Genomic DNA, 25137 nt, shown 5'->3' with positions numbered 1-25137 from the left:
GTGTAATTCCAAAGCAAAAAAAAAAAAAAGTAGCAAAAGGACAAAGTATCAGTATCAGCCTCTCATTTTTTGTTTTTGTTTTAACTGACAAAAATATCCAAATTGGTTCATCCTTGTTTTTGTTTTTTGGTTTCATTTTGATTAAACTCATGCAAAATAGTACGCTTGAATGGGTTAATTGTGTGAATGACATAATGAGGAAAAATGGAAGTGCTGCAAACCCACAGCTCATTAAGTTAGCCGGAGGTAGTGTGAGTCTTTCAGCCGCATGAATGCTTCTGTCAGGATGCTGTCCAAAACGGCATGATGGAAGAATCTGGTCCAGTGTTTTCCCAGTCTAATCGATCATTTAATTACATTGCACGATCCCTAAACCTTTTGACACTTTCAACATCCGAACTCTTAGAAACTCTTTAACAGGTGTTAATGGGTCCCACGGAGGCAGGATTTTAAAGGCGAGTCTGAGCAAAGCATTGAATTGGCTGGTTATTTCTGCGAGCAGGATGATAGCGTGCAGTAAAAAGCACAGTTCAAAAACCTTTATTGCCCAGGTCCTTGTAACAAGGAGGAAAAAAGGCAGCACATGCTTCAAAGACTTGTACAATCCCCAGCAATGTGAGATATACAGAGGCGCTAGTAATTAGAGGAGAAACGTCTCTTTCACACTAAATGACCTTCCTGTCCGCTTGCTCTGAGAATGTTGTGTGATTAGCAGACACTGTCAGAGGAAAGCTGCGGTCTGAACGGCCCTCAAAACAGACCTTATTTCTTTCAAACCTGGGACACAGTCAATTGACCCTGACAGGCTTGCAGTTTGGTCTTCACTCTCCCCTGATTTCACATTCAGCCGCACTCCAACGCTGCTAATAAGGAACAGCGGTGGGCCACACGTGCAGCGGTCAAAAGCACAGTGTCTTTTAACCTCAGACATCTTTTCTGTCCTCATAATAAGCTCCAAAATAATCTTAACTTATTATGTCCCTTCACTATGAAACTTATGAAACGTAAGTCTTCTCAGAGGAAAACTTTATTGATTGGAGGTTGTTCTTTTGTAGCTCATGAAACGCAGTCCATTTTACTTCAGTGTAATTTATCCAATGGGAACTGATTTGATTGTGAATAGTGGGTGTCATGAACGGTAGCAGTTATGTATTATTTGGTGCCCTAGTTGAAATAAGACCTAGACTTTGTTATCTTGGCAAATCTAAGGACTGTTTGAGACATTGTCTATGTTTGCATGTTCACCAGTTGATTATTTCCAATAATCAGAGTAAGGACTTAACCGCAGTGAGATGTTTACATGACAAAAGCAAACCTCTTAACTCCTGTTTACGTGCAATTTTCATAGTGTTTATGCACTAAGAATTGTGAGAATTTACAGTTAAGACCCAAAGACTAGATATGATGAATGAAGACCAGGAGTCAAAGTTAACAAATAAACAAATAAATAACAAATAAATTGAAGAAAATTTTACTGAAGAATAGTTTCATCAGCAGAAGTCAGCTTCAACACTTACAAGGCTGGCCTCTCTGCGTACATTCACATTTCCACAGCAATTATACCTTACACAGGTCTCTAAGTTATGTCGTTACTTCAGGTTGAATGATTCTGATTGGCTAAAAAGTAGATAAACTTAGAAAATGTCCACATATGGTCTTTGTCTGGGAAAACAAGTAACTCCATCTATTATATGGCTGGCACCAGAACCCTGGTTTTAGGCACAAAGTGACATAGGTCACAGATATGCATTTCTGGGCACCAGTTTGTCCAACACAGGATCTGTAGCAAAAATACTAGCGGACATACACAGATACATAGCTTCCTCACACCATGTCCTAACCAGACGCGACGCGACGCCACGACACACGATAAAAGTTATCTTTTCCATGTTAATCAGTGTTTTTGTCCTAACCAGCCGCGACGGCGACACGCGACAATTCTATTTTAGAAACGGTTTCTATTTCTCCGCGACGTCGCGGCTGAAACAGCGACACAAAGTATGGCAATGATAATATCAGGTATTGTTTATGTGCTTTATTTAATGTTAAAAGCGTCTAATATGAGTGTGAATATCATTCTGTGTTCCCAGCTTTTTAGCTGTAATGAAAACAACACTGGCTAATTCACCTCAGATCTTGAAAATAAATAAATGGGCACAAGAACGTTCAAACTGTCAACTCAATGTGAACAAACAAGTGTATTCTATGACAAAGATCGGTTCAGTCACTACATATGAACTTTAAATAATGTTTAAATTATGTAATATTTATGAATTTTACTATGTACTTGCCCATTTCATTGTGTCTGCTGTGCTCTTGTCGAGAGAGCCCGCCCACTCTCTCTTCTGATTGGCTGTGGTTTTTGATTGATTTTATTGCTTCTCATTGTCACGTCGCGTCTAGTGTGGACAGTCAAATTGCTCGTCGCTGGAATCTTATCGCATCGCGTCTGGTTAGGACACGGGGTCAAGGTTGAAATTGGCTGAGCTCTTGCTCTAATCAGGACTTCCCAAAAGATACAGATACTTTTCTCTCCCAGTGACAGGTTCAGACACTCTAGTGATTGAAGATGAAAAGTAAAATAAATGCTTTAACATACGCTTGAAGAAGTCATTCAAATCATGTAATATTTAGAAGGAAGTGGATTCTGGAATCCACATCCTTCAATGGACTTACTGGATTTTTTTGGTGATGCGCCTAAAAGTCTTCATTTTGATGTTTTCGGCCATCATCATCCTGCATGTTTTCACTTGTTTCTTCAGCACCCCAAAAAATTGTGATGTCTGATACCAATGTCTGGTTGGGCCACTCAATTTTTAAAAGACGCATGGATTTCAACATCTTCAGTGGCACAGCAGTAGCGAGTAAGGCTCACAGACATGGCTTTAAATGTGATCGATGCGGGTTCGAATCCACCTTTTGCCGAGCTCGCATTTATTTTCAATAAAAATGAAAATAATGGTATAAAGTGCTGTGAACGTGTGTTTAATAATAATAAAAGTGTTTATTGGGTAGGGTTAGGGGAAGGTGTAGGGAGGGTTTTTATTCTCCCAAAAAGGCAGCATCCATTTAATAATTTTAATAAATATAATCATTTACACTCTATGATATTATTGCAGCCAATATAAAGTATAGACAGCATCTAATTACTATTTACTCTTATTATAAAGAACTGATACTTTTACATGGTGTAAATAGAATCTATCAATATTTTCACCTAGTGTAAATAGCATATCGCTACAAAAATGCTGCTATTTTCACTTAGTGTAAATAGCCGCTGCCATAGATTTAAGCGATTAAAGTGTTTACATGCCTGTTTATTGCGATTAAAATCAGCATACGCCAGATATTACAATTATGGTTACTACGATTATGAGCTTATCGCATCAATGTGTGATCTAAGTATTAAGTTTACATGAGGTAAAGTTTAATTGTATTATTGCCTAAATCTCTTTATAATTGCATTATAAGGGTGCATGTAAATGTCATTATTGAGATATCTTCTGAAACTCTAGAGGAGAAGTTTCTCCCTTTGCTCCCAACTGAATCCCACTGCAGTCTAGGAGAAACAACTGAGATACAGAGATCTCATATGTGATTGTTCTTTCTTATGGCCTATCATTAACACTTTGATCAGTGTGCTAATTACAGTGCTGTCTGATTTCACTGCGTAGGGTGTAGCCAGTCTTGCCCAGGAGAAATGGAGTACATCAGATGTGCTGTGCTGGTGTCAGGAGAGCTTTGATCACTTCTTCATTAATTAGGCGATATATAGGTCAGGGTGTGTCCGTGATCAGGATGATTCATGTTTGCTCAAGGGCAGAATCAGCACCTTTACGGCCCCAGATATAGGCCTAACTATTATGTCTCTATTTGGATGATCCTGGCTATTGTGTTAACTAATATGGGTTATTATTATATTATACATAATAATGATGATAATGATGATAATGATAATAATAAAATGTGTTAAAATGTTTTAAATAATAAGAATTATTAATTATTTTTATTAACAATCAGGAATATGGTTTGTTCATTTCACAGTATGAAAAATCTACCTAATTAACATACAGCTGTAGGTCTAAGCTTAAAAAATCTGTTTCTTCCCCAGACTGCTGTTCACATTTCAACCAAGATGTCACTGAAAGTCCAGACGAGCAATATTACCAACAAAAATGACCCCAAATCTATCAACTCACGTGTGTTTATTGGCAACCTGAACACAGCGGTGGTGAAAAAGAGCGACGTAGAGACGATCTTCTCCAAATATGGCCGAGTTTTGGGCTGCTCGGTTCACAAGGGCTACGCCTTCGTTCAATACGCTAATGAGAGACACGCTCGTGGAGCAGTCATTGGAGAAAACGGACGTGTGCTTGCTGGACAAACCCTCGGTGAGTTGGACAATAAAATAAATCTGCTAGTGTACTGTATTGGTGTGTTTTATATATAGGGTGACCAGATTTCTCAGAGTGAAATACGGGACTGACAGGCACCCTCACCTCTACGGCGCACACATATCTACACTTGACAATAAAGTTAGCTAGAGTAGTGGCCAAAAGTGATGTGTGGCCTAAGAAAATGGACATTTTTGCCCTTGTATTCAAACATTTTATTGTAGCCATATAGTTGAAGAGTGTTAAACTAATGTATACTCGAACTTGTTTCATTTGTAGTAACTCAATGATACATGACAAATAGTGTTATACCAAAAAAATATGTATGCCACATGTGCAAAACTTATTGAGTTTTGTGTGTGTTCTTCTTCCCAATATTGATTCTGTAGGGTCATTAAAAGCAAATACTGAGAAATATCTTCTCCAGAAATTGGCCACTACTGTATATAAGAAATTGATGCAGTTTTACGAAAATGAAAAGCATTGTCTTTATTGCTGTTACACTCGAGATTTTTCGCCTGTCCATGATGCATTCATTAACATACGCTCCACAGATGTAAATGAACCAAGTATGCATTAAACAAACTCCACGGCCAGAGATAAGACATTTTAATTATATAATTATGTTTCTACTCCAATTCGCTGTTGAAATATAAACATTTAAACAGTGGCTGTCATAACTTGTTTTCAAGTATTCAAACATACTGTTCAATAAATGAGACATCACTAACAAGTAAAAAAATATAGTATATACTGCAGGGCCGTAACCACCATAGACATTGAGGGGGACAAGTTCCCCCCAATAATTAGAAATGGCCAAATTGTCCCCCCCCTCAAAATGTAATATTCTTGATGCTGCTCTGCTGCACTCCATTTTGCACTACGCTGTTTGTTGTTAGAATGCTAGAAAGTTTTAAAGTTACATTTTTAAGCTGTAAAAAGCAATAAAGAAATTTTAGAAAAGATGAAATATGGGACAAAATATGATTTTTACATAATAAGTCAGGACACTAAAAATAAAGCTGAAAACGGGACGTCTGGTCACCCAAGTTATATATCCCGTTTGAATGACATCTCTCCAAGGTTAAAAAAAAAGTGCACAATATCTGCTGTAGGAGCAAGCTGACTTTTTAAGCACCCTGTGGAGTGTTTGGTTAGCATGCACTATGACTGCTGCCAAGAGCGAGCCCCATGACACTGAAGCGGTTAAGATTAATATCTATTGATGACAGTTTCCTGTGGCCATCACTGTGGAGGGTCAGAGGGAGGTCAGTATAGTGCAGTGCAAGTAGATCAACGTTATAAGGTGGCCAATGGGACAGCATCATGCTCCACTCTTCAGGGCACTTGACCCTTGACCTCAGCCAGTTTTGAGTTTGTATTGAAGTTTTTCATGTAGTTGTTGAACTGATTATTATTTTGCTGTAAAAGTAGGGCACATACCAGAGGGAATTATGTTAGCATGCACTATGCCAGGAGTTTGTTGATATGTTCAGAATGAAATAGCATACTAATTACTGGATATATATATATATATATATATATATATATATATATATACATACATACATGGTGGTTGTTATGTTTATATACTGTAATAATAATTATTTATTAAATTATTAAATATTATTAATTATTTATTTATTATATAATCTTAAAAAAATTAACATTCATTTATTTTTTAAGTACTGATACTATTATGTACTGATTACTGGATACTGCCTACTATTTTTTTATTGTATGTAAAATAGTATGTATGCAGTGATAAATATTTCAAATAGTAGTATGTTATATTGAAGAAACATTAATAATAATAATAATTTTTCTTGTTATATACTGTAGTAACACTAATAATAATAATAATAATAATAATAATAATAATTACAAAAATAAATAAAATAATAATGTTATTTAGTTATTTAAAACAATATTTAATAACAAATAATTATTAAATAGCAGTCTGGTCAAATAGCAAGTCCAGAAGGAGATGTTAATAATCCTACAATTGATATTATAGTTCAGTCATCACTCTGGGAATGGAAAGTTGGGATAAAGTATTCTGTGCAGTATGCTCTGTTGTAAACTTCACATTTTTCCATACAGAAAAAATATACATGCTATTATACTAGAAATAGTATAGTCATGTTGTAGTAGGCCTATGTTTTAAATAGCCTCAGTGTTTGGCTCAACTCATTACAGACAATAAACAATTCTTAGAGTACACTTACTAGATTCTGGGAAATCTATATGTGTATGTCTTTAGCGAGCACCACTTAATGGTGCCCTTCAAATGAATTATGTGCAGTCAATAGGGAGTCATATTATCACAGTGCTATTTCAGTTATCAAGTAGTTTTAAGCCTCATCATACCAGCCAGTAATGGCGCGTCCTCTACGAGGTGACCTCTAGACACTGATTGGTTTCTCAGCTGTGCTGGTTTCTGGGCAACTGATGGACTGACCCCGCCCCCCTCAGATAAATGAGGAACAGGACAGGTGTGTCAGCGGCAGGTGTTCGTGTCACACTGAGGACATCAGACAGTTGTTCATTTGCTTGCTTCCTTCTTTTACATCTCTATCTCTCTGCACTTGTCCCCGCTCAAAATGCCGTCTATTTAGTTTGATCCCTGTCTCCATCAGTTCCAATCTGTGTTTCTCTGTCTCTCTTTTGCCCTCCAGCCCTCCGCAGCTGCTTGATGACATACATGTTTTTTTCGGCGGTCAGATTAGCCGCTGTTTCGTGCTCCACAGAGCCATTGGCTTCCGCTTGACAGCCCCGGTGACCTGTCACTCACACGATCCCACTTGTTCTCTGCTGGCCAATCAGTCACGGAGTTCAAGGAAATCATTGCAGCTGACATCTCTCCCTCAAACCCACCTCTTGCTGTCTCAGACCTCACCTCTGTATTCACTTGAGTGTTAGAAATATGAAATCGGGTGACAGAGCCATGTCTTCCATTGCTTCACAGCTATCCATTATTCTCTTTCTGCTTCTCCTCCTGTCATTGCTGTTATAAAGTGGAAGCCAAGGAGACTCTGGAGGCTGGAGTGTGGGGAAGAGAGACGCAGGATCATTCTAGGCTAGTTGAGTGGGTGTGGAGTGCCCTCTGGTGGACACAACGAGCATGTGGTTATGCAAATCAGAGCACTCCCACTTAATGACAAGTGTCCGTAATGTCACTGCACCGTGATAATTACAGAGTCATTAGATAAAAAGTGCCCCGGTAACTTGCAATTATCAACTAGATGCAGATGTCATTTTGAAAGGCTTCTGCCATCTGTCATTGTTTTAATATGTATATCTGCTCAGTGCTCATTTCATATAATTACTCTGTGCACTTTTTAAAATCTGCATTTCTTAAGACGATTAAATGATACTTTAGACTGAAAGTGTGTTTTTCCGCTTGTATTAACAGATATTAACATGGCAGGTGAACCCAAACCCAACAGGCCTAAAGGACTAAAGAGAACTGCAGCAGCATTATACAGGTGATTGCAGAACATATTCAATAATATTAGAGTGTATTATTAATGAACACAACAACATATTTAGCAACAATACACATTTAGATACTGTATAGGAGAGACCGGGGTAATTTGTCATGCGTTTTATAAATTGTAATTTCACACATTAATCAGTTTGTTGGTCAAAACAATGGTTTGATATTTTTGTGTTATCTTTTCCAGTTTTCATGTTTTATGTTTCATAAATGTTTCATTGCTTAAATATTGCTAAAAGGTTTTTGAATAGTCTATAGTACTTTTTAAATACAGATAGATTACCGTTCAAAGTTTTTTTTTTTTTTTTTTGAGAGAGAGAGAGAGAAATTACTTTTATTCAGCAAGGACACATTATTTTGATCAAAAGTGACAGTAAAGAAAATGATAATATTACACAACATTTCTATTTCAAATAACTGTTGTTCTTTTGAACTGAATATTTATAAAAGAATCCTGAAAAAATGTGTCATGGTTTCCAGAAATATATTAAGCAGCACAACTGTTTTCAACATTGGTAATAAAAAGAAATGTTTCTTGAGCAGCAAATCAGCATATTAGACTGATTTCTGAAGGATCATGTGATACTGAAGACTGGAGTAATGATGCTGAAAATTCAGCTTTGTCATCACAGGAATATTTTAATTTCAAAATACATTAAATTAGAAACAAGTTGAACAGCAGTGTATTTCAGTGGCTTTTTATTTTTTGATTTTAGCATTTCAAATAAAAGTATATAAATCTTTATCACATGTGTTAGCAATGTGACAACTTGCCCCACTAGTTGCTTCACTCTCCCTCCCTAATGTATTTTCCTTCATTTTTTAAAAAATCCTATGAATCACTTATATTTAAAATTATGCTTTTTTTGTCTTTAATCCCTGCAGTGGTTATGATTTTGACTATGATTACTACAGAGATGACTTCTATGACAGGTGAGTCCATGATTTTGTTGAAATGTAGGTAACATAAAACAACTGCAATTAGATGTACCAAAGTCACATCCAGAAAGCACGGAAAGCAAAGTGAGTAAAAGTTCTAGGCCTGGTTCCACAGACAGGGCTTAGATTAACCCTCTGGGGTCTGAGGATTTTCGGGGCCCTGGAGAAGTTTTGACATGCCCTGACATTTGTGCTTTTTTCAGTTGTTCATAAACATATTAATGGAAAAAGTGTCATTACACTGTATTCAGCACAATCTAGGCTACCATAATATGTGAGGAACATGTATGTACATGTTTGTGTTTTTGAAGGAATAACGTTTATGCGTGGTTATTGAAAAAACAAAAAACTTAAGTCACTGAAATAAAGCCAAAAAATATATATTAAATCTGTGTTCACAAGACTTCTGGGTATTGGAGGTTGTAGACTAGAGTTTTTGCTTCAAAATGATGTAAAAATTATCCTGCATACTTGTTCATTTATAACAATATATTGATTTAGTTTTTGTAAGACACTTTTTGTCAAGAAACACAGTATGCGTGGAGGTGTGAATCATCATGAATAATAGGTGATTTACACCTGAGAAGACAAAAGAATCGCATAAAGAACCTCTAATGACCTGCATATTAATGAGGCCTTTCAGTCAGGTAGGCTGTGAAAAAACCCTCTGTGATCATGTCTCAAGCTCATCATGGTGTATATCAAACATACAGAAAAAACAGCAATACTGTGAAATATTATTACAATTTAAAATAATGGTATTCTATTATATACTTTAAAATATAATGTATTTCTGTGATGCAAAGCGTCTGAACATTCATGTTACCTCTATGGCATTTCATATAGTGTTTTAGCTTAAAAGCATGCACATTTGGAGAAATATTGATGGATTCTCATATGTTTGTCAATTTTCTATACAGAGGAGTAATATTTATTCAATATTTATTGTCATCACTATGAACGCTGGATACTGTGTTTTCAATCCATACTTGCAGCCATACTAAAACTTACAGGATTAGTCCTTAGTTTAATTAGGACATCTAAGTAGCTTTTATAAATGTACCTTAGAAAAAAAACATTACTGGTGTGCATCTTGAGACTAAACAATGGCACTGACATATTTTTAGATTTGTCAGTGCAAGTTGCTGAAATAGCTCAAACATCCATTTTAGTCTGGGATTAGTCTTAAGTCTTGTCTGTGAAACCAGGGGTTAGAGTATCTGATTTAAACAGTACTTTTACTCATACTAAATGTAGGCTCAAAGATCCTTAACACCTAAGAGACATGCCAGTAAAAAACAAGAAACCGGTGATTTGTGAGGAGAGCAATCACGTTTTCTTTCTAAAATCAAAATAACTCAAAATTACAATAAATCAAATCTTAAATGTCTACAAACACTCAAGTCTCAGTTAAGCTCAAGTGCTCAAAAAGGGAATAAGTAACCAGTGTCCTTCAAAAAAGGTCTCTTCAATATAACGGATAAATAAAATAATGTCAAGTAAAATGAAATAGTTAAAGTCTAATTGCACTAGACGTTCTAGTTTCGGCCTCATCACCAGCTACAGTCATGTCCTTCATCTCATATATGAAACACCTGCAATTCAGCAGCTACCTGCAAATGCACTCACATTCATGTAAAGTAGCCCTGTTGACAAGTTTGGGTGCATAAGGACAAAACGCAAAAGATATTAGCATGTGTCCGAAAACTGAAAAATGCTGCCTTTGGAGGACGGCATCAAGGCACGTCCGAAACCAAAGTTAGCTTCACTTCCTGAGATACTTTCATCTGATGGATTTGTGAAGGCAGCATAGATGTATCCTTCGCTGCCTTTGATATCCTACAATCCTGTGATATCCATTCTGTGACAGTTGAGCTAAAAAATAAAGATGGCGTCTGAAAGTTGCGGTTGATGGTCAGTTTATGTGTGAATGTACGTTTTTGACCAATGTTTTCTGCTTTTGATGTCATTTCTAGTGAGAAATTACTATTGTAGCAATTAAAGGTGCAATAGGTGATTCTCTACTGAAACGGTCTAAATGTATTTTTATAAATATATATTGTCATATGACCAAAAATGTTCATCCATTATTTATATTCGGTCCTAAAGAAATAATACAATGCCCTACTTGTCTTTCAGCCTATGTTCATACATTGCCTCACGCACCCAGTTTACGCAGACATCACACATCATCAGCACGTTTAATTAAGAAATGGCAACCCATGACGTTCTAACCGGAGCTATTCACGTCCTCAGACTCGGTATTATGCATTTCTATTTCAACAGTATCAACACTGAAATGAATCTGCAGCAGTCAGGTACAAGCTAAGTTGTTTACGTTCATTATTATTGTAATGTTATGTGCTTTGAGACATGAGGTTTCTCTTGTGACGCTTTGCCGAGATCAGCTGCGTGTTTGCGCGTTCATGTGTTTTGGAGGAGGCGTGGCATTGGACGGCAATTTGCAGGGAGGGTGGGATCATATGCTTTCAATGCTAGCAGGCTAACATTAGCATTTCCCAGATCTTCTACTGCACCTTTAAATATTCGCTTCACCAAAGCTCACTAAATTTTGCTGTAGATCATTAAACCGTTACGCTTCCTCAGAAGTCAGTCCGAAATCAGTTTCGTGAGGTACCTTTGTGTGCAAACGCTGTCACTGCCTGCAAGGCAACAAGTCAGCTGCCTAAGTTTTCAGACACAGCCATAGTATCTTCAATGCCCTGTATACTCTGTAAAACTACAAAGTAGCCAAAAAGATACTTAAGTACAGTAACTAATTACATTTGCTCAAATACTTTACACCACTGTGATTGGGTGAAAAAAGCACTTTTTGCTCATGCTGAAATAAAATGACCTGAACTCATAACTCCACAGTCAGGCTTTATGAGGAGCCATTTTTAGTGCAGTAACCCACCAGTGACTTATAATGAAGTCAGGCACAGTGCTCTCTCCTTAGCAAGGCTCTTCCTGTCATAATACATTTTCTCACAACTTGGCTGAATCTGAAGGAACTCATAAAAACACTCACACACAGCTGTAAGCTGCAGAGAGAAAGACAGAGAAAAAAAATAAGCGTTTCACAAGAACTCCCTCCACGACCCGTTAAGCAAACTTTGGCTTGGCGAGTGCGCGGTTGGCCAGAGTCCCTTTTCGGTAGCTATGGAAACCCTGCTGCGAGACTCAGCTGGATGTACTTGTTTGCAGATGTAAGGGATATTGCGTCCATATGATGAGCTGACATGTTTATTGATATCTCTCTTGTGATCTCTGCTCCCTGACTTACAGCCGTCTTAGGGCGACACTGACTCCAGTCCATATTTTACAGCAAATGCATCCAATAATTTAGATCTCTAGGATTGCGGATCAGTCAGTAAAGCCGCATAGATGGCATGTGGGAGGCCAGCTGGTTGCTTTTAGGTTCCTGTCTGGGCAGCAGACGTTCTTCTTTTTGAAGGCAAAAGTATCTTCTTCTCTCACTTCAATCTTGCCACATCATATCCTTCATGCTTGATAGCAATAGGATTGCCTTGGATTCCAAACTATTGGCGTTTGGCCTCATTTCTGCTAATTTGGCCACAAATGACGTACACTGTCAGTATATGCGAGGTGTAGCTGTGAGCTCCTCTGAATCAGGCACATCTCTCGTTCTGTTCATGATGAGTTGGTGTATGATGGATGAAAGTAGATATTCTCTGATCATAAAACAACTTCAAACACACTCTGCTCAAAGATCATACTTTGCTTTTATTTTCCTTTATAGAATTTAACTCTAACTAGGCATATGTTAACAACATGAATTCACCAAGAAAAATTAGATGAAAATGCCAGTGTTACTTTAGTATTATTATAGTATTTATTCTTTATTTCTGTTTTAGTAATTTTAGTACTTCAACTTATTTCAGTTAGTTGCAAAGGCAACATTTCTCATTTTTTTAACTAATATTATTTTGTTTTATTTCAGCTTTATTTCAATTACCAAAAATGTTTATTCTAGCTTTAGTTGTATGATAAAAACACTGTAAAATTATTTATTTATTTATACTTTATATATATGTGTGTGTGTGTGTGTGTGTATATATATATATATATATATATATATATATATATATATACTTTCACATGTTCTGACAAAATGCTGAAATTTAGGAATTCATTTTTTACAAAATAGTTTTTATATCTCTGACATAAAAATTTAGACCAAAAATTGGCAATTTTTTGCACTGACTGCCAAGCCTTTTGAATTTAACAAGATAGGTGCAGAAGATGTTTTTAACATGATCCAGTGTTTTATAGGCAAACTTTAATGATACATATATTGGACTGGCAGTTATATTTTACGAATCTGTCATCAAAAAACTCACATATGTTGACCGCAAATCTACAAAATTGAGGGTAAATGAAGCCCTATGGTGGTCCCTGAGTGTTTTTGGTGTTTACTTTGGGAAAATACGATTTCTTGAATGCTTAGCAGGAAACTTTTTTTTTAAAATAATGTATAAAATGAAAAGTCACAAATACAGCATGACCCATATGCTCATGGATAGTAGTAATGTGGTTGCATGAAGCAGTTAGTTTCTTCATATCTCTTTCTGTCTCCAGACTGTTTGAGTATCGAGGCAGAGTATCACCAGTGCCCAGAGCAGTTCCAGTAAAGCGCCCCCGTGTGGCAGTGCCAGTTGTCCGCAGGGTGAAATCATTACCTGTCAAGCTTCTGACCAGATCTACTATCCTTCCCAACAGCTCTGTCAAACACAAGTGTGAGTTCAACTTATATTTTGTATTGATTTTCTTGATGTGAACTGTGTTACTGACCTAAACATAATTTCTGTCGAATCCTGGAACATCAAAAGACCTTTAAGAGATAGTTGTCATAGTCAGGATTCCAGAAATGTATCTTAATTCCATTGCGTGACAACTCAAGATCATCTTGTTCAGAGCCAGTGCACTGAGATGACTTATGGACTGAATAAACTCTTGAACCGGCTTTTGGGCCGTTTGACCGATTAACATGCCAGGTTTAGGATTTAGGATGTTTCAATACAGCAGCAGAACAACCTTTTGTCTTGGGCATTGCTCCATTATAGTTTCAGAACCAAATACCAGTGCATTGCTTTTATTTCCTTTTTTGGTTTTATGGCAATATATAAACCTGATTTATTAAACTAAAACATTGTGTTCTCTTGTTAATCCTGTGTGTACGTGTGAGCAGTGAAATCTACCGAGCTGCAAGCTATCAAATCAGAACTGACGCAGATCAAGTCCAACATCGACGCGCTGCTGGGACGTCTTGACCAGATCACAGAGGACAAATACTGTGCCCCAGGTGCCATGTCATATGCTATACATCTCCTATACACACACACACAAACATACAAACAATACCATTCAAAGGTTTGGGGTCAGTAAGATTTTTATTAAAAAGAAATTGATACTTTCATTCCACAAGGATGCATTAAATTGATCAAAAGTGACTTTGATCAATTTAAACTTTGTACATTGCTACAAGAAAATTCTCTTTCAAATAATAATTAAATTCATCAAAAATATTGACAAGACACATTTCTTATTATCAATAATTAAAACAGATGTGCTGCTTCATATTTTGGGGGAAACTGTGATACAGTTTTTTTTTTTTTAGGATCCTTTGATGAATAGAAAGTTCAAAAGAACAGCCTTTACTTGAAATAGAAAAGCTTTTCCTTGAGCTTTTGATATATAAGAGGTCATCGTACTATAAGAATATCCTGTACATTTCAGAACTGAAAACTTCCTTGCTAGTCCAATAAAAGCTGTGAGATGAGGAGGAGAGAAGAGCGAGACAGGACTAAAAATAACATTATCTTTCAAAGGATCCTTATGCTAGGAATAAGGTTATTTATTTTTAACAATGTGAGTGTCTCAGTTGACCTATATTTGTTTGTTTTCAGTACATTTCACTGTGGATTCTTTGGTAAATTAATCACATTTTGGCACAGGCTTTGCAAACAGACTTTTACGATATAGACTTGATAGTAATGCAACAACATAAGTAACTGAGTTACTCCTACTGTTCTAATGCCTGATCTGATCTGTAATGATTCATGTACAGTCAGATGTTCTTTGTCTATGTGTCAGTAAATCAAACCAGTGACTATAAACGGTCAACTTCTCATTGTTTTTCTTAGTAGGATAAAAATAATCTGTTATTTAAATGGTGATTAAAATATATATAGAAAGCGATTAAAGAACGCTCCCTTTGCAATCGCTGGAGCTGTCAATCAAACAGCGCAAGTTTATCAGTGACTGAGTTCTGGACTTGCACCAAAACTCACGTTTTATTCAACGTATCTCTTAGTTACATCACGTTTCCACTGTTAGTTATTACGAAAGCATTCATTATTGTGCAGAAGTTAAGTTGCAATGACAAGATCACTGCTTTCATGCACTCAACAACATGTCTGTGATTGGCTACAATCTTCATCACTGCAACCTTTCTTGCCACGATCTAAATATAATGCCATAGATTTAAATGTAATGCTATAATCAACACTTTTCAAGATTAAGATTGTATTCTATTAGAAACGATTTCATCAAAATATGCCCCTTACTGCCCGTTATACCTTCCTCTCAGTAATTATATTTTGAGAAAAGCTTTAAAAGGGCTTTTTTAATCATATGGAAACCCCAGCCAGTAGTTTACTCTCCGTAGAGACACACTCAGCAGTGACCGAACGTAAAACGCTGACTCAGCGCAGCACTGCCACTGTCACACGAGCCTTTCACGGTTCAACACTTTCACAGCTCAGTGGCTCCAATTAAACTTTGCAGATTTGTCCCTCTGTTTCACATCAACATTCAATTTGACAAACATTACCACAGAACGCAACATGCCTCTCGTGTTTATTTACACACGGAAAACAGCTTCATTCTCCTGCATCGTCTGTCTATGAACTGTTATGATGTGGCTAATGGCTTGTGGCTAATCAATGATGATGTCCCTCTGAGCACATTTCTGTGTATGTATGCAAGTGTGTCTGACTGTTGAGGATGAGACGGTTTAAAAGCCCCCGTGAGGGAGGAACGTCAACGGGATTCTCATAACTTTTCAACTGGGCTGATGTGTAAATTAAAGCAAGCTCCAAATTTTTCTTTACTTTGGCAACAGTAAAACAGTTTTTTTTTTTACATGTCTGCTCTTGAAATGTGTCCCTACAGAGATGTCTTGGTTGTTTACAGAATGTGAGAATTTGGATGGTGATTCTCATGACAGAGAGAACAGATAATTCCCAGTCCATACCGACATAGACAATGCAAATAGAGACACTTCATTAAAACAGCTGAAATCACTTACAGCATCTTTCACCTTATAAAGTCTAAGGCCTCTAAATTATCAACATGACCAAAATTTATCTGAACAAAGCTGTTGTACACAATCTTCTACATGCCTTCGGTCATCTTATTTATAGTTGATACTTTTTAGCAAGTAAATTAGTATAATTGTAAAAATATCCACCTTTAGGTCTTTCTGCTGTGAAATCTTTACTGATTTTATATTGTTTTATTGTTATTTCAAGAGGAACATTTACTGGACCGAAGCAACTTAGGTTTACTTAATTATCTGTGCATCATTTTTTATAAAAATCTCATTAAAATGTATGAAATATGATACATCAGCCTTTTGAGTAATGTTTATTTGAGCATCTCTCAATCATCGTTGTATTACATTGCATTATATGTTTTAAAACTACAGCATTGATCATAAAACTAAGCATTTAAATATTTTACTAAGACATGTTATTGAGAGATATAGAGTAATAATTGATATGTATATGCATTTTAATGTAAGTAGTCTGCTATACTGCTCTCATTGATTTACATTAAAGCTATCAGAATTTCATCTTAATTTTCATCTTTTTGGCCATATAAATATCAGCAACTGCAACAAATTGCATATTTCTTTTTTCCTTGTGTGAGCTCTATATTCTCACTATATCATACTACTATATGTATGGAAGCTTGCAAGTTATAAAGTCAGAATTGTGTTATAAAGTCAGAATTGCGAGATAAAGTCGCAATTCTGACTTTTTTTCTCAGAATTGCGATATAAACTCGCAATTGCATCACAATTCTGATATCTCGCAATTCTGACTTCTCAGATTGTGAGTTTATATCTTGCAATTTTGACTTTATAACATGCAATTGCATGTTATTAAATCAGAATTGAGATATAAATGCAATTGCGAGTTTATATCTCACAATTCTGACTTTATAACTTGCAATTCTGACTTTACATCACCCAATTCTGACTTTATAACTCATATTTGTGAGTTTATATCTCGCAATTCTGAGAAAGAGTCAAAATTGTGAAATATTAATGCACAATTGCGAGAAAAAAAAAGGCAGAATTGTGAGATAAAAAGTCGCAATGACCTTTTTTTTATTTTTTATTTCATGGCGGAAACAAGTTTCCATATATATGAGCCATAAAAGCCTGATGTATCATAATATTATACTTAACAAAAAACATATATTCTTTTTTTTTTCTTAAATTTTGTGTAAAGATTCAATAAACAGTTCCATTTTTTTTTAAAAATCAATATTTTTGAAGTATTTACCAGGGTTAAAAAGCCTGATGTCAAGTTACAGCGCCAGTTATATAAAAATACACACTTTCCCTTATACATCTGGATAAATTGCAAACTTAATTATTAATGTTGTGTATATAAATGTATGTAAACGTTTCTCTGTGTGCAGAGTTGCAGAAGGCAGATGAAATGAAGAGCGAATTGTCTCAGGACGAATCAGGCTCAGAGTCAGAGGAACTGCAGCATAGTGATGTCGAGGAGGGCGAGGACCACACACACGAGGAGTGTGACGAAGACATGGTAAGAGAGATGTATATGGGGACATTTATATGGGGAATGGAAATGATATTGTAAGGTCAGGAGACAAGAGACTATAAGAAGAGAGGGTGTGCTTAAAAACAGTGGAAACAATGGAAACATATCAGTTTATAAATCAAACGCTCACACATTGTATCATATGAATGTTAAAGTTAACAGTCTCTTAAAATGATTTCTTATCTCTTCTCTCTTCAGGAAAACAATCACATATCTGAAATGGATCCCATTCTTCAATAAAAGGCAAGAACTCAAAGCTGGGGCAGTGGATTCTTGGATCAGTGATAATTCAAACCATGAGATATTTTACACGTTTTCAAGCTTGAGTTTCAAGATCTAAGATTGTTCTTCATGCAGAAAGCAGATTGTAAAAATGAAGTTAGAGAGTACAAACCACTAAATCTGGTTTCATGGGGCAATTGGTTAAACTCAGTTTGGTGTCCCTAAAGATCAATTAAGCAATGACTGCAGGAAATTATTAGGGTTTTTTTTTTCTAATGAAAAGCTAACATTTCAAGCTAAATATCCAACAGAGAGACAGTTTAAAACATTTAACAATATTTTATATATATATATATAAAGTTGGGGTCTGTAAGATTTTTTTTATGTTTTTAAAAGTCTCTTCTGCTCACCAAATACAGTAAAAACAGTAATATTGTGAAATATTATTACAATTTAAAATAACTGTTTTCTATTTGAATATATTTTAAAATGTAATTTATTCCTGTGATACAAAGATGAATTTTCAGCATCATTACTTCAGTCTTCAGTTTAATACTAGGAGAAGATCCACCAACATGTTCTTTCTGTCAAAACTCTTTATCATTGAAGCATGTTTTATTAGATTGTGCTGGTTTTAACCCTATGAGAATCCTTTTCTTAGTCAGTTAATTCATTTGAAGAAATTTTTAACAAAGTTAAACCAAATATAGTTTTAGAGCAAAAATAAATGGTAAGAACCTGATATATTTTATAGTGTTATATAAATTTTTCTCACCATTAAAATAGCCACAGAGGCTGGCATGGCTTTAAAAACTAACAAACAAGAAAGATTCAAATAGAAAATACAAAGTTCAAAGAGTTAAATAATATGAATCTTTTGTAACATTATGAAATGTTTACTATGGAAGCTTGTTTCCACCATGAAATAAAAAACCAAAAAGGTAATTGCAACTTTTTATCTCACAATTCAGACTTTTTTTCTCACAATTGTGTGTTTATTTTTCACAATTCTGACTTTTTTTCCCTCAGAATTGCAAGATATAAACTCACAATTGTGATATATAAAGTCAGAATTGAGTGACATAAAGTCACAATTGCGAGTTATATATTCAGAATTGCGAGTTATAAAGTCAGAATTGCGAGTTATAAAGTCAGAATTGCGTGATGTAAAGTTAGAATTGCGTGATGTAAAGTTAGAATTGCGTGATGTAAAGTCAGAATTGTGAGTTATAAAGTCAGAATTGTGAGTTATAAAGTCAGAATTGCTTGATGTAAAGTCAGAATTGAGTGATATAAAGTCAGAATTGTGAGTTATAGTCAGAATTGTGAGTTGTAAAGTCAGAATTGAGTGATATAAAGTCAGAATTAGGTGATATAAAGTCAGAATTGAGTGATATAAAGTCAGAATTAGGTGATATAAAGTCAGAATTGAGTGATATAAAGTCAGAATTAGGTGATATAAAGTCAGAATTGCGTGATATAAAGTCAGAATTGCTTGATGTAAAGTCAGAATTGAGTGATATAAAGTCAGAATTGAGTGATATAAAGTCAGAATTGTGAGTTATAGTCAGAATTGTGAGTTATAAAGTCAGAATTGAGTGATATAAAGTCAGAATTAGGTGATATAAAGTCAGAATTGAGTGATATAAAGTCAGAATTAGGTGATATAAAGTCAGAATTAGGTGATATAAAGTCAGAATTGCGTGATATAAAGTCAGAATTGCTTGATGTAAAGTCAGAATTGAGTGATATAAAGTCAGAATTGAGTGATATAAAGTCAGAATTAGGTGATATAAAGTCAGAATTGGGTGATATAAAGTCAGAATTGAGTAACATAAAGTCAGAATTGAGTGATATAAAGTCAGAATTGCAAGTTATAAAGTCAGAATTGAGTGATATAAAGTCAGAATTGAGTGACATAAAGTCAGAATTAGGTGATATAAAGTCAGAATTGAGTGATATAAAGTCAGAATTGCGAGTTATAAAGTCAGAATTAGGTGATATAAAGTCAGAATTGCGAGTTATAAAGTCAGAATTAGGTGATATAAAGTCAGAATTGTGACTAAATGTATCTAAAATAGATAAAAAGTCACAATTACCTTTTTTATTTTTTATTTAGTGGCGGAAACAAGCTTCTATAGTTTACTGATCAATTTAATTTATCCATGTTGAATAAAAATAACTTCTTTTAAACAAAATTTTTTATTAATCTTATTTACCCCAAAGCTTTGAACAATAGTGTAGGCTATACTGTTCAAAACAAATGAGAAAAAAAGTTTTTTATATTTGCTCAAATATATAAATTAGAAAATGAACACTCTTATTCAAAATAATTAAATTGTACTTAATTAATTTTGGACCCTTTTTAAAATTGAAATTGAATTCAACCGTAAAAACCTCTTGAGCTCGAGTCAGATTTACAGTGTATGTCTAAATTCACTGGCAACAGAACTCCAGACAGAAAATCACGCTCATCCAAAAGATGAGTTCTATACCCCAGAATACATTTTTGTAAATTCTCCTGAGGTCAAATATCTCTCTTTTAGGCAGACAGAAAACACTACTTGGTATTTGCCAAATAAATGTCATAAGAGTTTCATTCTGATTCTGATGTTACCCATTGCTTTATAAGGTCCGTCTTTGGTGGTCTGAGCGAGCTTCACATACTTGCTTGGATACAGCACCTTCAACGTCTTTGACCTATGAGCATAAAGTTTATCAAAATGAAGGGAAATAGCTGTGGTTATTCTTACTAATCTGTTTTCAAAGTGTAGCGGCTCAACTTCTGCTGTTTCAGCATAAACATTGCCATATGTTTGGCTACATAAACGCACAAGACAGTGTGGAATCTTATGGTGGCTTCCACCTGATCCTTCTGTGTGTTGTTTGTGGATCACCGCTCTGTTTGTCTGACTAATCTGCGTGACCACAATCTTATTGCCACCAGTAACACAGCTTCCGCCCTCCTCTTATTCTAACAACTGCAGTTGCCCTGAAAGGCCAAATCAAAGTTACCATCACATTGGGCACAAATTAGTAATTGGTCACGCTTCCTTCTCTGAAATGATCTTAAATTGGCTGTGGTTGAATCTCAGAAAAGAAAAACAAACACCCAGGTCATATTTTACCCCAGAATGAAAATAAGAAAATAAGAAATTATATTATGCGTTTAGAAAATGAAGTGTATGTTTGGTTTTTTGCATTATTACATTACTTTTATGACAGTCAAGCACATTTTTCTGCCCACATGAACTGTATTAAGTTAAAACTATTATGTAAAAAATCAGTAAAACAAATGTATAAATGTGTGAATTTATTGGATAATATATGTAAGCAATAAGGTACGAGAGGCTGTGCTGTATCGGGAATATGTCACGGCTGAAGGGCATTGTTCGGTATGACGCGAAGCGGAGTGCCTGCAACCCCTTCAGCTGTGACTTATTCACAATTTATAAAATGGTATAAAACGGTTACCACACAGTACAAATATTAAAGCCAAAAATATGTAACAATGCAACTTTCATGAAGAAAACTCTTACTAAAAGCCTTCCTTCCGCCAGAAAAAAAATAGTCCCTGACCGTGAACAGCAACAGAAGTTACATTATTACGCCATTAGATGGCAGCAAAGACTGTCTTTATGAGTGTGTCAGTCAGTAGCGAAGACTTTTACATTGAAAAGACAGAATTGTTGTGAACACGGAACAAGACCAGCTGACAAATGCTTTGACTAGCGCTGTCAGTCACAGGAAAACCCCTTAACTGTTAAAAGGACAAGATAATACATTGGACATTCAAACAGATTTTTTATTATGAATATATGTGTGTGTATTTAGTATATAAGAAATAAAATATTTAAGAAATATAAATATAGAATTAGAGGGGGAATGTGCTTAATTGTCACGTCAAAAATAGTCACAAAAAAATAAATAAATCTTTTCTTTAAGGATTTTTTTATTTTATAAATATATATATATATATATATATATATATATATATATATATGTGTGTGTGTGTGTGTGTGTGTGTTATTTATAAAATAAAAAAAAATCCTTAAAGAAAAGATTTTTTTATTTTTTTATTGTGACTATTTTTTTTTATGACCCAAGCATGTTCTTGTCTGCTTTTGTGAGATTTATCCACATGGCTTTGCGGTTCAGTGAATGCAGTGATCTGGATCAGTGAGTGAATAATCAAACTAATACATCTTGAAAGTCAGATAACACTAGTTCTGCACCTTAGAGAACTTCAGCTTTGCTGTTTAGAAAATCTCTCAATCGATTTCACACTCTCTGAGTGGTAATTGGCGCAACAAAAGGTGAAAGATGCCAAAGACTTTCAAAAGACCATTTGGTCCATTTAGTTGTAGTTTCTGTAAATTGAACCTGATATATTGATTTCTGAGAGTGTATTTTATGTTTGCAGTTTTAGTTGTCCTTAAATTTCAGCAAAACATACTTTTATATTTGGTTTTTAGCTTTAAAGGCAATTGAGGAAGAATAAAACCACATGAGAGAATTGACGGAGATCCAGCAAGCTGTTTATTTCAGCCCCCCTCCTCTGCGTGTCGTAGCTGTTTTTCTCCACTAGCACATCTTAATGCTTGTCTTCCTTTTCTTGTATTTATTACAGCAGGGAGTTGGGAAACACTGTCGACTGGAAACTTTTTTAATACCACAGACTCAGCGGGAAGACACTGAAACCAACAGGCGCCGTCAAACTCCAGCATCAGCTGTCAATGAGATGGACAGCTAAACTAGCTGTTTGGTAGGAGGGAGATGGGGATGACGTCCCCTAAACCAGGAATCCATCACAAAAAGGCCACAGTTCCTGAGAGCAACAACATCACACACTCGACAACAACAGGGGATCAATTTCACAGACATTCTGCATTCATGCTCCCCAGAAAACACAATTAACATGCATTTTTTTCTATACATTTGGGCGCCTCGTATGTAAATACCCTGCTCCTATTTCTGTCCTCCCTTCTTTCCTGTCTGTTTGTGCTTTTGCAAAAAATGTTTTTCGTTTTATTTATATGCCAGTCGGAATCAGAAAGGTTGGCTATTTTTAATTACACGTGCACATTTCTTCTGCTTGCACTTTCGAGACTGCAAGAGATATTTACAGATGTAAATAAACTATGATGACTTGTGAAACACCTGTTTAAATGTTGCCTGCTAGAATGCAGATGCATAGACTAATCCTCGGCACCTCATCTAATGTAATCTTTACCTTGAAGACAAGAGATTTATTCTCACACTGTTAGATTTGCCACTAAGAGGATTAAAGAAGCAGCTACTTCTTGAAATATGAGCACAACTCCCTTTGAGGCCTGGTTGGGAGAGAACGTTCAGTAAAACGCAATCTGTAGTAAGGCTGTACAAAGAAGCGCTCTATATTGCAACTGCTCCTTCAACATACAGTAGGCTATACAGCCACAAGCGGTAATCACTGAGGTCCAGAGATAAAACACAATTGCCTTATTTGAAAGATTAGATCCAGTGGACACTGTCAATATGGTTCGTGATGTTTAACTTCCTTCAGGCGGAAATGAAAATTCATCTATTTTCTAAAGGCATGTTATAGTTCTTACTGTGAAGAATTCATCCATGCATGTGTCATTTAAAAAAAATAATAATAATTAAACACCCCTTTCTGCTGATCGGTCAGCCGAAGATCAAACCGTGTCGTCATCAGTTCTTATTTCTTTTTTGATAATCCGTTACACTCGGATGCACGTCGCAAAAACTGAAGAAAACATCTATTTCATCACGATTTTATTTGCAGTTGTAGGATTTTCTTGAGTTACAGCTATCGCAGGTCACAGCTCAAGTGAATGCTACGGCTCGTTTTCTCAAGGCATGCCATCTTATTTTTTAAGTCCATGAACTGGAAAGCGCATCAGGTTTCAAGTTGAAACGGAATATTGAATAGAGGGCGGGGCTTGATATTAGCGCACGCTGTATTGTCATATTATGTTGGCTTGACAAAAATCTACTATTTAAGCTGCTTCTTTTGAGATTTGGGGTCTGTTTACACGACACCGTTTTCAACTAAAAACAGAAAACTGTTTGTGTTTTGACCGTTCATTTACACGACAACGCCATTTTGGCCTGAAAATGCAAACTTTTGAAAACAGGATTCAAAGTGGATGTTTTTGAAAACTATACCATTATCGTCTCAGTTTAAACTACAAAAACATGAATTTGTGAAAACTGTAACATCATGCGCATGCGTATTTCGTGTTCAGTCTATAGGCACGCAGTGTTTCTTTACAAAGTGACATCGCCAACTACTGGCCTGGCAACATAATACAGCGTTTATAATCATTTTCAAGGATCCGTGTGAACGGGGATCATTTTGACAACATTGTCGTCTTTACATGAAACACTGAGGAAGAACGTTTTTTTGTTTTTAGTACAACGGTGTCATGTAAACTTTTAAACAGTATCTCCTAGAGTGTTCAAGCTCCAATCACCAATATTCTATATCTTTTCTAACTGATCGGACTTACGGTTTTCATAAACCCGTTGATCAAAACTACGAAAAATTCCATAAACTCTCATTGAGGGGGTCAAAACTTTTGCACAATAAGTATTATAGTGTATTTAAGCTATCACAAGCAAAGCTTAACGACTATCCTAGGACATGTTAAATCATGCTAGCAACATGCTAAAACATGTTAGCAATGTTAAAACATGCTAGCAACATGTTCAATCATGTTAACAATGTTCAATTATGCTAGCAACATGCTAATTAATTCTAACAGCTTGTTAAAACTAGCAATGTGCTAAAATATGCTAGCAAAAAGTTAAATCATGTTAGCAGCGTGTTAATTCATGCTGACAATGTGCTAAACATGTTAGCATTTTGGTAAGACATGCTAATAACATGATAGTTCATGCTAGCGATGTATTAAAACATGTTAGCAAAATGTAAAATAATGCTAGACATGCTAAGGAATGCAAACAACATGATAAAACATGCTAGGAATTTTATAAAGCTTTTAAACTTTCAGACAAGTCTTTGTCAAGCCAACATAAAAGTTTGTTCACAAACTTTATTCATCTAGTTTCAGTTATTATCATAATAGGCTAATAAACGCACTGGTTTGTAGTGCAAATAGTTTTAACATTTACTGCGCATTTACTAGTTAGTCTTCTATTTAATGTGGCTAATTAATCTGAAATCTCACACATA

The 25137-nt window shown here is 35.5% G+C and overlaps 1 protein-coding gene across 4 annotated transcripts in view; it reads left to right on the top strand.

The window, feature by feature from the left end:
- raly (RALY heterogeneous nuclear ribonucleoprotein) overlaps positions 1-23093 on the top strand; it is an 89553-nt gene extending 66460 nt beyond the window's left edge. For all 4 annotated transcript variants that reach the window (XM_051895977.1, XM_051895978.1, XM_051895976.1 and 1 more), the window contains 8 exons: positions 4112-4391; positions 7810-7882; positions 8779-8826; positions 13435-13592; positions 14045-14158; positions 17569-17699; positions 17913-17957; positions 22567-23093. In XM_051895977.1, the coding sequence (XP_051751937.1) occupies positions 4112-4391; positions 7810-7882; positions 8779-8826; positions 13435-13592; positions 14045-14158; positions 17569-17699; positions 17913-17954 (846 nt within the window). In that variant the 3' untranslated portion in view covers positions 17955-17957; positions 22567-23093. The remainder of the gene's footprint in view (positions 1-4111; positions 4392-7809; positions 7883-8778; positions 8827-13434; positions 13593-14044; positions 14159-17568; positions 17700-17912; positions 17958-22566) is intronic.
- Positions 23094-25137: the final 2044 nt, after the last annotated feature.

This window comes from Ctenopharyngodon idella, chromosome 6 (assembly GCF_019924925.1).
Source record: "Ctenopharyngodon idella isolate HZGC_01 chromosome 6, HZGC01, whole genome shotgun sequence".
Taxonomy (NCBI): Eukaryota; Metazoa; Chordata; class Actinopteri; order Cypriniformes; family Xenocyprididae; genus Ctenopharyngodon; species Ctenopharyngodon idella.
The sequence above is the reverse complement of the archived record's forward strand: the minus strand, read 5'-3'. Positions and strand labels throughout refer to the sequence as shown.